Below are 15,974 nucleotides of genomic sequence, written 5' to 3'. Positions count from 1 at the left end.
TTTATCTGTGCCTAAACCTAAACGTAGATTCCATGAACAAAGCTTCTTTCTTAGAACTGCACGCCTGTAGAACTCTCTTCCGTTTTTCTGCTTTCCAGCTGACTACAATTTGGTCATCTTCAAGTCCAACGTAAACAAATTCTTGATGAACAAATTTACATAATTTCCAATACTAACGATTACTACAATATTATCCCATTGACTACTGTACACTCATTAACCCTTATCCTCTAGTGGCCTCCAGTCCTTGATAAGTGGTGACTCCTTTCTAAAAAAAAAAATGTTCTTGTTGCAACCCAAAACCAAATTATCCATCTCTTTTTCAAATCTCACTCCCCTAACGTGAATTTTGTCACAAATCCTGACAACTCTCATTCTCGTTGGACCCAGCGCAGATGTTTGTAACTGTTTACCTCTCTGACGTGACCCGCAAACTTTTTCCTGCCACTCAGCTCCAGTGATAGTTTTTTTGGACTGAAATAACTTCCAACGAAAAAATTTCAACCGCCTGTGCTATCTAATTCATCCATCTAAATTACCTTAATCCTTGAATGGCTTTTAGCCTTTATAAGTGGTGGCTCATTAAAAAAAAAAAAAAAAATGATATTTTTTGATACTAACCCATTTATATCTTCTGAACAGTGTGCCATGTTGGTATGAAGTGGTGTGTAGGGTCTCACAGTAGCTGATTTCTTTCTCCGATTTTGTCGACTGGAAACCGAGAGGGATGCCATTTCTGGATTTGCTGAACCACTTGTAGAAAAAAAAAATTCAATTGAAATAAAATACATGTTTTTCTTTTTAATCCTAATAAAAAGATTAACAAAAAGATTGTTAGAAATATTAAAATTGAATGCAAGATTTTTTCATCCTTTTTAATCTTTAATTTTTGGGAATCAAGATACATCTTCAAAGATAACTAGAACTATCTTATATATATATATATATATATATATATATATATATATATATATATATATATATATATATATATATATATAATGGGTTAATAAATTCCAACGAAAGAAAGATGTATATTTAAATAAGGGAGTAGTCACCAACAATGTGTATTTTTTAACATTATTTTATTATTCCTTGTCTTGGTTTTTCATTGAGAATTATGTTTGGATCATTGTAATAATGTTTTTAAGTCATTGAAATCGTTTACGTACGTTTCAGACGGTCTGATGCGTCCTCGTCAGAAATTATTTTCAAATGTGTAAAAATGGCGATTTTCGTTAGTTTGAAGTTTTTCCAAGGGGTGGAGGCTTGTAAGTGTTTATTATACATTGGTATGCTTTTTTTTTTTTTTTTTATATATATATATTACAATAGGAAAATGCGAACATGAAAAGTAATATGGTTAAGCTTAAACATGGAAAAGTAAATGACTAATTGTTAAAACTGGAAAAAAAAAGACAAGATATTATAGTAGAATATTTAATAAATTTATAACTTAAAATATTGCAGCATTAAGAATTGATTATATAATGTTATAAATTGAATTTAAAAATTAAAAAAATTCTTAATGCTGCAATATTTTAAGTTATAAATTTATTATATTTTTTACTAGAATATCTTGTCCTTTTCTTTTCCAATTTTAACAACTAGTCCTTTATTTTTCCATGTTTAAGCTTAACCATATTACTGTTCATGCTTGCATTTTTCTATTGTAATCCGTGATTTTTCCAGGCCTCTAATAAATTCATGTGTTCTTTGTTTAATTTCAGTCTTATATTTTGCCCCCATAAATATAACATACACATATGTAATAACAATGTATGGCATTCGTCTGCTTTCAATAAAATCCCTCCAATTATCTTCCTTCATTCTTTCATTCTCTCTGTTTCACTTGATACTTCTCTTTTCGCGAGAGCAGTGAATTTTTTAGCAACAATAGTTGCTGAAGTGACGTGGTCGCTATGGAAACCAGTCATAAAAAACGTTGCTCACCTCCTTATGTTGTTTACAATTTTGAACACCAGTAAATTCATCATAACTTTTGTTTTACTGAACGAAAATTGAAAAAAATTTTTTCACAATATAGCTGAGAAAGTGATCAATAAACTGTAATAATTGTTTGAAATTTGTTTGAAAAAATGAGTGAGCGGTGAAGCTTTGAAGCAGTTCTAATTGACTAAACCTGCCACTTAACCATATATTCAAGCATTACCGTGTTTGAACGATACACACACACACACACATATATATTTGGATGATGTCAAAACATCGGTAATTCACTACTCGCACAGCAGCAGCCGATTAGCGTAATGCTTAGAAACCTTGACTGTCGTATGGGCGGTTGGGTTTCGATCTTAGCTGGAGGTAGTTGCCTGTCTAGCCGTACTGATGAGCTGTGATACAGCGAAACAGTACTGTATGTGGATGACTATATAAATATATATATATATATATATATATGTATATTGACGGACAAGCATTTTCAGAGACAGGAACTTGAAGTCACCTGACAAGGTCATTAGTTATTTATAACTAATTGACCGAAACGTTGTTGTGTCTGTGTGGTGACCATGTAAAATGTTTATCCGAATATAAATAAAGGTATATCTTGCTCTTTTGCATTGAGCACTAGCAGGATATAATGATGATCAACAAATGCTTCACACTCCCATGGTTTTATTGGCAGTGAAATCACACATTTTTCAATCAAATCGATTAATTGCCTGCTCCAGTTGGAAACACAGCGGTACACCGGGAGGAAGCTTCACATGCCTCGTCTACAGTACACTGTAGAGAATTTACTGTTGATTTTATAAAATTATTTTTACATATAATTACTTGAATCAAAGTTTAAAATGCGAAAGTCAAGTATCATGCTTTAATTGTGCTCTGAACAGAATTATTCATTTCGGACGCGCCCCTGTCATATCTAAGAATCTACTGTTGATTCTATATGTCTGGTCTTACTGCTTGTGTGGTAATAATGGCTTGAATTTAAGTTTAAAATAAAAAATGTCAAGTATCATGGTGAAATTGTGTTTTAAACAGAAACATTCATTTCGAACATGCTCCTGCCATATCAAACTACTACGATATGGTTATCTTCAAGTCTAACGTAAACAAGTTTTTGATGAGCCGTTCCATATAAGTTAACAAATTTACCGAATCTCCATTACTAACGATTACTATATTGTCCAATTTCTACTGTACACCCGTTAACCCTTATCCTCGAGTGGCCTCTTGGCCTTGATAAGTGGTGATGCCTATGTAAAAAAAAAAAAAATGCAAGTACCATGGTGCAATTGTGTTCTAAACAGAAACGTTCCTTTCGAACGTGCTCCTGCCATATCAAAGAACCTGCTGTTGAGTTTATATTTCAAGATTTCTGGCTTTTGAAGCAATAAAACTTCTCAAATGCTCTTGTGATGTTAGGCTGTGGAAGGTGTTAACTTTAATCAAAATCACTTGTTCTTTCTTTTATCGGATTATTTCAATTATTGTGCACGCCCCTGGAATTGTCTTCCGTTTTCCTGCTTTCCAGCTGACTACAATATGGTTGTCTTCAAGTCTAACGTAAACAAGTTTTTGATGAGCCGTTCCATATAAGTTAACAAATTTACCGAATCTCCATTACTAACGATTACTATATTGTCCAATTTCTACTGTACACCCGTTAACCCTTATCCTCGAGTGGCCTCTTGGCCTTGATAAGTGATGATGCCTATGTAAAAAAAAAAAAAATGTCAAGTACCATGGTGCAGTTGTGTTCTAAACAGAAACGTTCCTTTCGAACGTGCTCCTGTCATATCAAAGAACCTGCTGTTGAGTTTATATTTCAAGATTTCTGGCTTTTGAAGCAATAAAACTTCTCAAATGCATTTGTGATTCTAGGCTGCTGTGTTCTTTCTTTTATCAGATTATTTCAATTATTGATTATTGATACTTATTGAAGACATTCTGATACAAAACCTACCTAAGAACACTGCCAGGCGCATAAAGTACCTTTATGCGAAATTTCATAAAAATCGGCCCAGCCGTTTTCGAATCCATAAGGAACAAACACACACACACAAAGTTCCTTTAATATATAGAGTAGTTAAATTTGTTAAATTTTTTTTTTTTTTTTTTAATCGTAACATTTTTTTCCGGAATCAAATTGTCATTGTGTAAAAAATTACATTTTTAACAACAAAATCGTTAGTTACATTGCACGCACGCACACACACACACACACACACACACACACACACACACACACACACACACACACACACACAAAGAAAAAGAACACCAAAAAGGTCTGCAAACAAATCATGAAAAGAAATGATGTTGATAATGCCAATTTTATTGTTCATAGAAAACAGAGTAGAAGAAATGAGAAAAAATTTGAGCTGAATTTAGCTGAGTTATTGCTATAATACATTTGTAGTAAATGTATATATGATACATGCACACGCATAAGTACGTGCACATGCACACATATACACACACATGCACACATACACGCACACACATATACACACACAAAAACTATGACGGATGTTCAAACTTCTATTTAACATTTTTTTTAATGCCTATACATATTTCGAAGTTAAAAGTTGATACCCATAATCGAATCTGCAATATTACGCAATTCAAAACTAGGAGTTGACTTTTTGCATTGTGTGGGTTAAGGTTAGGGTTAAGGTTAGGGTAAAGGTTAAGGTTAGGGTTGTGCGATAAATAAATGTCATTTCAAAATTATCGCTTTAATTTTGTTTCATTTTCTTTTCATATTATTTTCTTGTATGATAAAACACAGCTGAAAGGACGGTGCTCAAACGTTCACAAAACTTCACAAAAAAGTAGAAAACAATTTATAATCAATTGCAATTGAATATTACTTGTCATTGCAGAAGTAAATTATTTTGTGTGCAAGAAAAAAGTTCTGGCATTTTATGAAAGGAAAACGATTTTCCAAAACATTTGCAGACATTAACTAATGCCGTAAGCTTATGTTTTTGTTTATGTCAGTTTATGTCATTATTGAAAAATATTCCCATTTTAACAATCTTCCTAGTATAACACTATTTTCATGCACCAGGCAGCACCAAATCACCCTGCTTACAGGCTAAGGATCAGGTGTGATAGTGGAGTATTTGACACGAGGGTTAAGAGATCCCAGATTTTGGAGAAATGATAGAATGTGTTTTTGTTGAAATATCATGGAGAAAAATTAATTTCCTAACGATTTTCCAAATATTTGCTCACCTCCTTACGTTTTAGGCGTATCTGGATTGGCATACACAAAAAATATTGGCGGTAAACCATGCATTTTATGTTAAGTAAGTGACCACCATACAGATGATAAGAAATAACTTGGATGACGAGAGAGAGAGAGAGAGAGAGAGAGAGAGAGAGAGAGAGAGAGAGAGAATTAGTTAAGAAGGGAAAGAAAGAGAAAAAGTGGAGAAATAGATTCCAGAGGGGGAAATGCTAATCTCAGAGAGATGAGCGTCAGGTTTAAGGTTTTCTTAAACTTTCTGTTTGTCAGATAGGAGAGATTTGCTCGCTAGCCGTTGAAGAGTGCACCTCAGCTTTGGCCCAGAGCAGGAAATCTCTTTCTTTTATCCTCTCACCAAGAAGCTGTCTGAAAGAATTCAGGTTGAAAATCCTGCATCTAGAACATTTTTTTGCACGATTGTATGTGAAAAGTGATCTCCGAGTTGATTGATTATTGATTATTTTGATTGTGGAGGACAATCCAGTTAATTTCCAGATCTACCCTGAAACCTGTGTGGCACAATGGCTAGCCCCTTTTTAAGGGAGCTGGGGGGTTTCTACATTAATAACCCCTATATCTAGCTTCTAACCTTGTGCCTGACTTTGTGATGAAATTAAAAAGGTTTCATGCAGGTGTTTTGTGGGTTTGGGAATGTTAGATCATGTCGGTTGGGTTTGAATGACAGGTGCTATGAAACTTTTAGCAGTGTCAAAATCATTCCAGAAAGTTCAAACGTTCCCCAACCAAGTAACCCTCCCGGGGAGCGGTAGTACCACACCTGATGTCCGAACTGCAGCTGAAAGAAGTGATATACTAGCAACACCAGACCACTTACGAGAAGAACTCAATCTGACGACTGACAACGAACAGCCAGGGTGTTAAAGGTATTGCCACACAAACTTAGGGTTTCCAGTGACCAGTGAGTGTCTGGTCACATTTTGGAGGATCCATCACTAGACGAAGATAAAGGTGTAGCTATGAAGACATACAGTTAGTACGTGTGTTTCGGAGCTGGCAACGGCCTGGTTACCTTAATTCGTCTTGTGAAGTAGGATTGTGCAACACCGTTCCCCCTCTACCTGGTTATACTAGCTAAAATAAATATTTTTTGAAAGAGACTGAACTAAAATATTTTTTCTTGTAAAGAACATAGTACAAGATAAACAAAAATTGGCTAGTCAGAATTTAATATCGATTTATCTGATTCAAAGCTATTGATGAAAAACTTCAAGAAATAGAAATGTTTCATTTTATTATATAAAAGAAGAAGAATAACAAAAACAACAAGAGCTGTCTTCATTGTAATAATCTTCCTAGCCATAATAAGTTTTTAAAAGATCAGATAAAAATACAGTTTTTGTTGTAATAAACATGATACGGGAATTAAAAAAAAAAGAAAATTGGCCAGTCGAAATCAAATATCGATTTCTTAGATGCAAAGCCACCAATGACAAACTTCAAGAAATAGACCGACTTCACTTTATTATATAGATATGAATGAGTCAAATATACGTAAGGTACTCACATGAGGAGGTTGCTTCTCTCTTCTTCACACTCTGGATCACTTTCTGAGTCACTGTTTTCATATTTGGGATTTCTCCACTGGAACCTCGCCCGTGCGACACGTTCTCTCTCTTTTTGTTCAAGTGATTTTTTCTGAAGACAAAATAAAATATTAAAATAGGAGTTGTGCTGTGCACCAACTTTTTATTCAGAACTCTTTTGATCTACTTATCCTTACCAACATGCACTCCTTAATAATAATAATAATAATAATAATAATAATAATAATAATAATAATAGATGTAAGGTGGCCCAAAAATTGGCTCAAAAAAATGTAGTATACAGAATCGTTAATTCAACTTTACACTTTAAGGTGACCCCAAAATTTGCTTATAAAAAATGCAACGTATGGAATCGTTAATTAAATTTATCACTTTAAGGTGACCCAAAAATTTGCTTATAAAAAATGCAATGTATGGAAGTGTTAATTAAATTTATGAATTTAAGGTGACCCAAAAATTTGCTCATAAAAAATGCAACGTACAAAATCGTTAATTAAATTTATCACTTTAAGGTGACCCAAAAATTTGCTTATAAAAAATGCAATGTATGGAATCGTTAATTAAATTTATCACTTTAAGGTGACCCAAAAATTTGTTTATAAAAAATGCAATCATTAATTAAATTTATCACTTCGAGCTCTTTGCCAAAATAAATTAAAATTCAAATCAATTTAATCGATTACTAATTATGTCCATTTAGCAGGCTAGCTTCCAAAAGTGTTATTATGCTCTATTTTTCAATCTAATACACGTTATACTTGTCTTTAATATTTCTTTTGAACTTCTTCTATATGAAAAGTAATATCCTCATTTCGATGATCATATTTCAACCTCGATATTGTGAAAACTATTCAAAGTGTATCGTTAGTATATACTAGCATGGGTACCCGGCGTTGCCCGTGTCGACATAAAGTTCCATTTAGAACACACCTGTTATACTAAGGATATTAATAATTTTCATCATGAGCAACGTCGATACCCCCACAACAATTTCAAAAATAAAGAGATGGATAAAAACATGTAAATGTAATCACCCTCCCCCCAAAAAAGAGTACATGATACATTCTCCACCAGATATTTTGGCAAAAGGGATACAAAGAGAAGACTAAGGTCAATAGGTATCTCCTGCCTTTGTAATAATTATCTTTTGTTCTTGTTAGCTTCTTATATCAAGTGGCTTTATGTCTTGTCTTGACAATATCCCTATATATATATATATACATATATATATATCCCTATATATATATATATATATATATATATATATATGTACTAGCCTGAGTGCCACTGAACACGTTTACATCGAATCAGAATTCCCAGCAGCAATATATTACATATGAAAGATGCCTCTGTGGAATTTCCACAGGTCCTGCTAGTTATTATTATTTGGTCTTTACTATTAATCAATTACCGTTAACATTAAAAACAAATTTTTAAAAGAAATTGTGTCTCACAAAATAATTTCACCAAGAAATTTAAATCACTGAAATTAATTTCTGCTTCTTCGTAAACAGGTCAGTCATTTTATTTCGCTCCCAGGAAACACCGGGTAGATACAGATTGTTATAAAATGAAATCCGATAGCCGCAACACACGGTAAAAGCCTCGAACAAACCTACGCACGTGTAAAAACAAACCGAAAAGCACACTGAACACGTTTACATCGGATCAGATTTCCCATAACTCCTCACTCACAAATAGTTTAAGAGATAAAGCACAGAGGTCACGTGGTTCGACTAGTGCAAGTAAATAGCGTACATCCAAGGCTTTTCGTCCATCTTGGAGTTTTAAGAAGAAAGTATTTTTTTTTATCATCTGGATTTTAAAACACAAACAGATACATGTATGTATGTATATATATGATGATTGCAACGTCTTGTCAGACGAGTGCCACAAACAGATACATATATATATATATATATATATATATATATATATACACACATATATATATATATATATATATATATATATATATATATATATATATATATGTGTGTGTGTGTGTGTGTACTAGCCTGAGTGCCCGGCGTTGCCTGGGTATTTGGAGGTGTGTGTTGAGCAAAAAAAGAAAAAAAAAAAGTTCTAGTAGGCAGGCAGGCTCGAACATCAGAATCCGTTGCGTTTGTCCCAAAGGCAGAAAAGAAAGTGGAGGTGTGTGTAAGGGTGTTGGTTGACCAAAATAAAAAGGAAAATTGCGAGCGCAAAAAAAAATAGGTGTAGTTAGCAGGCTCGAACCCGTAACGCGCCAGAGGAAAAAGAGGTGAAACAAAAAATCAAACGCTCTGATCAATTGTTGTGACATCACGGGCGGTCGAAATAATGCCTTTTATGCGACATCGTTTGCGCAAAGGTTTGAATGACTTTCAAAAAGTGTCAGCAAAAAATAACCCGACCCCTCCCTGTATAAAAGTGCCCAGTTGAGGGTGAAGGAATTAATGTTTTTGGTCAATTTTTCAATATTTGTTATCCGAAGGTTCGAGTTTCAAAAGGATACCGATCTCGTGAAAATCCAAAGGATACCGATCTCGTGAAAATCCAAAGTATTAGGCAAACATACATACCTACGTACATTTAAACAGACAGGTGAGATTTATATTATAGATAATCTGAGGTTATTGTTTTCCAAAGTTTAAGTAACCAATGATGTGCAATAAAGTTTTTTTTTTACAAAGGAGTCACCACTTATCAAGGCCTGGAGGCCACTCGAGTATAAGGGTTAATGAGTGTACAGTGATCAAAGGGAACATGTCGTAGTCATCGTTAGTAGTGGGAATCGGGTAAATTGAATTACTTAAGGGAACGGCTCATCAAGAATTTGTTCATGTTGGACTTGGAGACGACCATATTGTAGTCAGTTGCAAAGCAGGAAAATAGAATAGAATTCCACAGGCATGCAGTTCTAAGAAAGAAGCTTTGTTGATGGAATCTACGTTTAGGTTTAGGCACAGATAAAGAGTGGGTGAAATTAGTGTTTTTTGCAAAAGTCAGGACAAAGGGACCATAGATTGGAGCTCAGACGAGCACTTTCCATGAAAATAATGATAAAGCAGAGAAAAGCTCACAACGTCTTTTCATATGGGAAAGAGGTTGCAGGGATGGGAAAAAATCATCCCTCACTAGGTTACGAAGTGTATTTTGAACTCAGTCATGGCAGTATAAGCTGCTTCTAACAGCTCCTGCCCAGATGTGGCAACAGTGCTTCATCCTTAGTTAATACAAGAGTGCTCAATACCAAAGTAGAGCAGAGTATACTCTTTGTTTTTACATAAGCAGTAATATGTTGCTACACAGTCATGAGCATGTTTCGGTTAGCTAGCTACTAGTAACTAGAGACCACTTCAGGTGATACAGCTTTTCGTATAAGCTGTATCGCCTGAAGAGGTCTCTAGTTACTAGTAGCTAGCTGGCCGAAACATGCTCATGACTGTGTAGCAGTATATTATAGATATATATAGATATTATAGATATATATAGATATTATAGATATATATAGATAGATATATAGTCATAACGTATTTGAACTTACTTTCTCTTTTTCTTGCTCCTTCAGAATTTGAAAGTAACCTCTGCCAAGTCTGACATTGCGGATCAAAATCCTGATAAAGAAGAAAGCAAAAATAATTGCATATAAAGACAAGGGGGGCGTGGCTTAAAGATACCAGAGATTCTGATTGGTTGGCCTAGGTTAGGAAAGGGAAAAAGAGAGAGAGAGAGAGAGAGAGAGAGAGAGAGAGAGAGAGAGAGAGAAGTGGGGTAGCGATATGTAGTGTACTTGGTTTCAAGTAGTTGTGGGTTATTCATTAATACTAGCAGAACCCGTGGAAATTCCACGGTAGTTGAAAATTTTAAAAACATATAAATAAAATGAATAAAATATAAAATAAAACAAATAACGAATTTAAAACAAATTTTTAGAAATTCTTTTTTAACTAAAAAGAATTGATTTTTTATAAATTTAAATTTTTTTCAATGAAAATTCAACACACAAGACGTTGTTTTTTTTTTTTTTTAATTATAAAATAAAATAACCAACTTGAAACCGTAAACAGACAACCATGTTTTTTTTTTAATTTTTGGAGAGGAAATGGTTTTAATGATTTTTAATTGATAAATAGCGACTATAAATGTAGGTAATTCGCTTCTCATTAATTAATGCTTGCAATGATGATGTTTTTTTGTGATAATGGACGTACACACAAGTAAATTAATATTTAGATAATATTTAGATTATAAAAACCCATCACGAATAATAAATATGTGTGTTTAACCTGATGATTTCCTGCGATAATGAAACAGAAACGATTCTACTACTAAGTTTTACTTACATGTTGAAGTAAATACTGAAAATATATACACAATATATTATATTACCTTATAATATATGTATGTGATGTAATGGAATAACCTAACATCCCTTCATAGGTGAAATGAACTATGGATATATTGATCCTCTCACGTGACTGAGAGAGAAGGAAAAAAGACAGGAAGAGAACAAGACAAGATGTCAAGTAACTCATATGTCACCTGTATTCCCTTGTAAATAAACCCCTTTGTATTTCACCCATAATCCCATGTTTCTTGCTGTATTCTTATTTAAAATAAGGATATAACAAATGGCGACAGGATTCGAATTCACAAAAAGAAAACTTTAAGCCAAAAACAAAGAGAAAAAATACAGCATGGAAAAATTGAACTACTGAAAAAAAAAAAAGTAAGTTATATATTTTTTTAATTCAGTCTGTTAGGGTCCTACTGAAAAAAAAGAAGAGAAATTAACATTTACCGAAGCATTAAAAAGAACAATTTTTTTAAAGTTGTCCATTTCAAATTTCTTTTGTTTCATAAGAAGAAAAAAAAATATGGCAGAAAGGAACGCTTGTATGCTGTTTATTCGGTGTCAATTTCGTGTGTGTGACCCACTCCAAAAACCTTGTTTACAAAAGAATGTTTTTTTGTGTGTTTAAAAAAAAGGCTATTCAGTGAATTTATTTAATATTTTGTGCAGGTACTGTTAACCTTTTGTTTTATTACTGTGTTTAAAAAAAATAAATTCTTCAACATGGAACAATTAGCAGAGTTTACAAAAACGATACAATTAGCACTGGCGGCTCAACAAAGCCAGATGGAATTTTTGCAAAAAGAATAGTTAAAACAAAATGAGGTATTAAAAACAATATTAATTAACCAAGAAGAAAAAAGGGATTGTCGGTTCACTCTGGAAGGAACTGCAAATTCGCTGACAGAATTTTTATATGAACCAACTAATGGCTTAACGTTTCCAGCATATTATCATAGATATGAAAATATTTTTTCCAAACGATGCCAGGCTTGGTCGGATTAAGAAAAAATTATTTTACTGTTGCAAAAACTCAGTTCCCAAGTATACCAATTTTATACTCCTAAGGAAACCTGTAGATATTTTTTTTAAAGAGACTATAGAAATTTTATTTAACATTTTCGTGGAACGGGATAGCTTATTTTATACTCGTTATAGGTATTTAAATATTTTGAAACAAGATGATGAAGACTTTATCGCCTATGCTGGGAGAGTAATGTTTAAATGCTTGATATTTATGCAAGGGTTAACATCCTCGAAGGATAAAGAGATTCGTTCCAGGATATTATCCATTATGAACCAAGGCATAGAAATAACCTTACAGAAAGTTACTGAGGAATGCCAGAAACTGTTAAATTTAAAACAGAATAATACTAGTATCGAAGAGAAAAATGTTGACAACATACAAAAGGTAAAGCAAGGTGACCACTATGTAAAAAAATACTGTAAGACGTGTGGAGGAAAGAATCACTTCACAAAAGAGTGCTACTTCAAAAGCAAAATATGCTATAAGTGTGGGCGTAAAGGACACAAGTCAACAGTATGCAAAAAGGAGAAATATTGTAAGCCTGAAATAAAGACCATTGATTCTAAAAAAGAGTCCATGTATGGTAAAAAAAGGAAATATATTGAAGTTAGAATCAATGGCCGGAAAGTAAACTGTCTTTTGGATACTGAAAGTGACATATACTTAATTGATGAAACAACATGGAAGAAAATTGGTTCTCCAAAGCTGCAAAGCACAAAGAAAATTGCCAGAGGAATGTCTGGAAATAAATTAAAATTTAAGGGTGAATTTTATACTAATGTGACCCTGAATGAAAAGACGTTAAAAACTAAAATGTATGTGATACCTGGAAAAAATTCTAATCTATTCGGTATAGATTTGATGATACTTTTCAATTTATGGGAGAAACCAATAAACTCATTTTGCAAAATAGTAAATGTGACAGGATCTGAAAATCCCAAACTGCCAGGAAGATTTGTTGGGGATTTGAAGAAGGATTTTAAATATATATTTTCTGAAGGTCTGGGTTGCGGCACTAAAACGGAAGTGAAATTTGAACTGAAAGATGAAGTGAAATCAGTGTTTAAACCCAAAACGAAGGTTCCATATTTAGCATTAGAGACAATCAAGAAAGAATTGAATAGACTCGAAGAAATCGGAGTAATAAAAAAAGCAGACTATTGTGAATGGGCATCACCCACAGTTTATGTGAAAAATAAGAATAAAAAAAATCAGGGTATGTGGAGATTTTTCAACGAGACTGAATGATTCCTTAAAGGATCATACCTATCCACTCCCTACCCCTGAGGGAATATTTTCTAAGTTAAATGGAGGAAAAATTGTAACAAAAATTGACTCATCAGAAGCATATTTGCAGGTCAAATTCCACGAAGATTGTTCTAAATACCTGACAATGAATACTCATAAAGGATTATTTTCCCTAAAACGATTGCCGTTTGGGTTGAAAGTAACACCAAATTTATTCCAACAAATTATGGATGCCATGCTAGCAGGCTTGGATTTTGCAATGGCTTATTTAGACAACATTTTGATAAGAAGCAAAAATGTTGAAGAACATAAAAACCATATTCGTAAAGTATTCGAGTAATAGAAGACTACGGATTTAAAGTGGTTCTCGAAAAATGTAATTTTGGTGTGGACAAGATTGAATATTTGGGACAAATAATTGATTGGAAAGGTAGAAGACCTAACCCAAATAGGGTAGAAGCAATTAGAGACATGCCTAGACCAGACAATGTAGTGAAGTTACAGTCATTCTTGGGTCTAGCAAACTACTACAATTCTTATATCCCAAATATGCATGAGCTAAGAGCACCATTAAATGAATTATTGAAGAAGAATAAAAAATGGCTCTGGACAAAAGAATGTAAGGAAGCATTCCAAAAAATTAAAAGATGTTTGTTATTGGATCTAGCGTTAGCACATCACGATCCGAAAAAGGATTTAATTTTAGCGGCAGATGCGAGCAAATACGGTTTAGCAGCGGTGCTTCTACACAGAATGGAAGATGGATCTACTAAACCAATTTCTCACGCCTCGAAAGTTTTATTACCTGCTGAAAGAAAGTACAGTCAGATCGAAAAAGAGGGTTTGGCGATTGTGTATGCCGTGAGAAAGTTTCATAGATTCATTCATGGAAGACCTTTCGTCTTGGAAACGGACCATAAACCATTACTACAGATTTTTGGTTCGAACAAAGGGATTCCTAATCATATGGCAAATAGATTACAGAGATGGAGTATTATTTTGCTCAATTACGATTTCAAAATGAAACACCTAGCATCTAGTAAAATTGCACATGCAGATGGTTTGTCGAGATTGATCCCCAGTAAAACTGAATTTGAAGAAACTGTTATAGCAGCACTAAAAGAAGAAAATGAACTAACAGATATATTAATAAATACTGTTAGGGAACTTCCTGTTACACTTGAGGAAATAAAGAAAGCATCGAAAACAGATAAATATATTAATAAGATAAAAAAAAAAGTATCAAAGATAATGTAAGGTACAAGACTTACAATGATGGGGATAAAGTTTTCTTCAAAAATTATTGGGCAGGGAAGAGTTTTTGGGAAGAAGGCATAATCTCAAGAAGAATTGGGAGAATGATTTACACAAAAAACATATTAACCAACTGATACATAGAAACAGTCAGAAACCAAGAGTTACTAATGGAAGTGCTATATGATTCTTTCCATATACAACCCCCAAACAAGGAAGACCAGTAACTCAGAAATCCTCAAAAATAAAAAATCGGCAAACACAAATGGTGAGAAGAAGTGAAAGGAAAAGGAAAAGGACCGAATTTTTTGGACAAAGTCTAAAAAGGAAAAAATGGTAGAAGCAAAATTCTATGGAAGAATTTAGCTTGGGAGGAAGGTGATGTAATGGAATAACCTAACATCCCTTCATAGATGAAATGAACTATAGATATATTGACCCTCCCACGTGACCGAGAGAGAAGGAAAAAAGACAGGAAGAGAATAAGAAAAGATGTCGAGTAACTCTTATGTCACATGTATTCCCTTATAAATAATAAACCCTTTTGTCTTTCACCCATAACCCCGTGTTTCTTGCTGTATTCTTATTTAAACATTATGTGTACATAAAATAGTAAACTATATATATATATATATATATATATATATATATATATTTTTTTTAGGTTTGTTTCTTGCTAATGGAGTCAGAGATGGCGTCGTTGCGGGTTTAAATCTCCCGACCGGCGGTAATCATGACACGTGCAGATCATGATGTTATAATCTTGGGATAATTATCACCGTCTTGACATTTAAAAATAAATATTCAAATTTCAACTGTATTTATCGCAGTTAACGTTGGCTGTGTAGGTTTGTTCCTTCTAATGGAGTCAGAGATGGCTTCGTTGCTGGGTTCGAATTTCCCAACTGGCGGTAATCATGACACCTTTCACTGATAATTCCCGAAAGGATGAAACACTAGTGTCAATAGGTATTAAAAATAATTATAGTACTAATTATACACACACACACACATATATATATATGTTATATGTATTCCCTTGTAAATAAACCCCTTTGTCTTTCACCCATAACCCCGTGTTTCTTGCTGTATTCTTATTTAAACAGTATGTGTACATAAAATAGTAAACTATATATATATATATATATATATATATATATATATATATTTTAGGTTTGTTTCTTGCTAATGGAGTCAGAGATGGCGTCGTTGCGGGTTTAAATCTCCCGACCGGCGGTAATCATGACACGTGCAGATCATGATGTTATAATCTTGGGATAATTATCACCGTCTTGACATTTAAAAATAAATATTCAA

General features: G+C 33.4%; 1 protein-coding gene across 2 annotated transcripts in view; it reads right to left on the bottom strand.

Moving 5' to 3' along the window:
• Nucleotides 1-15,974, bottom strand: part of LOC145243619 (coiled-coil domain-containing protein 60-like) — a 99,444-nt gene that overhangs the window by 59,035 nt on the left and 24,435 nt on the right. For both annotated transcript variants that reach the window (XM_080106639.1, XM_080106638.1), the window contains exons 5-7: nucleotides 10,319-10,388; nucleotides 6,750-6,880; nucleotides 622-753 (exon numbers count right to left, since the gene is read on the bottom strand). In XM_080106639.1, coding sequence (XP_079962765.1) covers nucleotides 622-753; nucleotides 6,750-6,880; nucleotides 10,319-10,388 — 333 coding nt within the window. The remainder of the gene's footprint in view (nucleotides 1-621; nucleotides 754-6,749; nucleotides 6,881-10,318; nucleotides 10,389-15,974) is intronic.

Source organism: Euprymna scolopes, chromosome 22, assembly GCF_053919585.1.
Source record: "Euprymna scolopes isolate OS-2025 chromosome 22, ASM5391958v1, whole genome shotgun sequence".
In the NCBI taxonomy this organism is placed as follows: domain Eukaryota; kingdom Metazoa; phylum Mollusca; class Cephalopoda; order Sepiida; family Sepiolidae; genus Euprymna; species Euprymna scolopes.
Note: the sequence above shows the minus strand (reverse complement) of the source record. Positions and strands in the feature narration are given on the sequence as shown.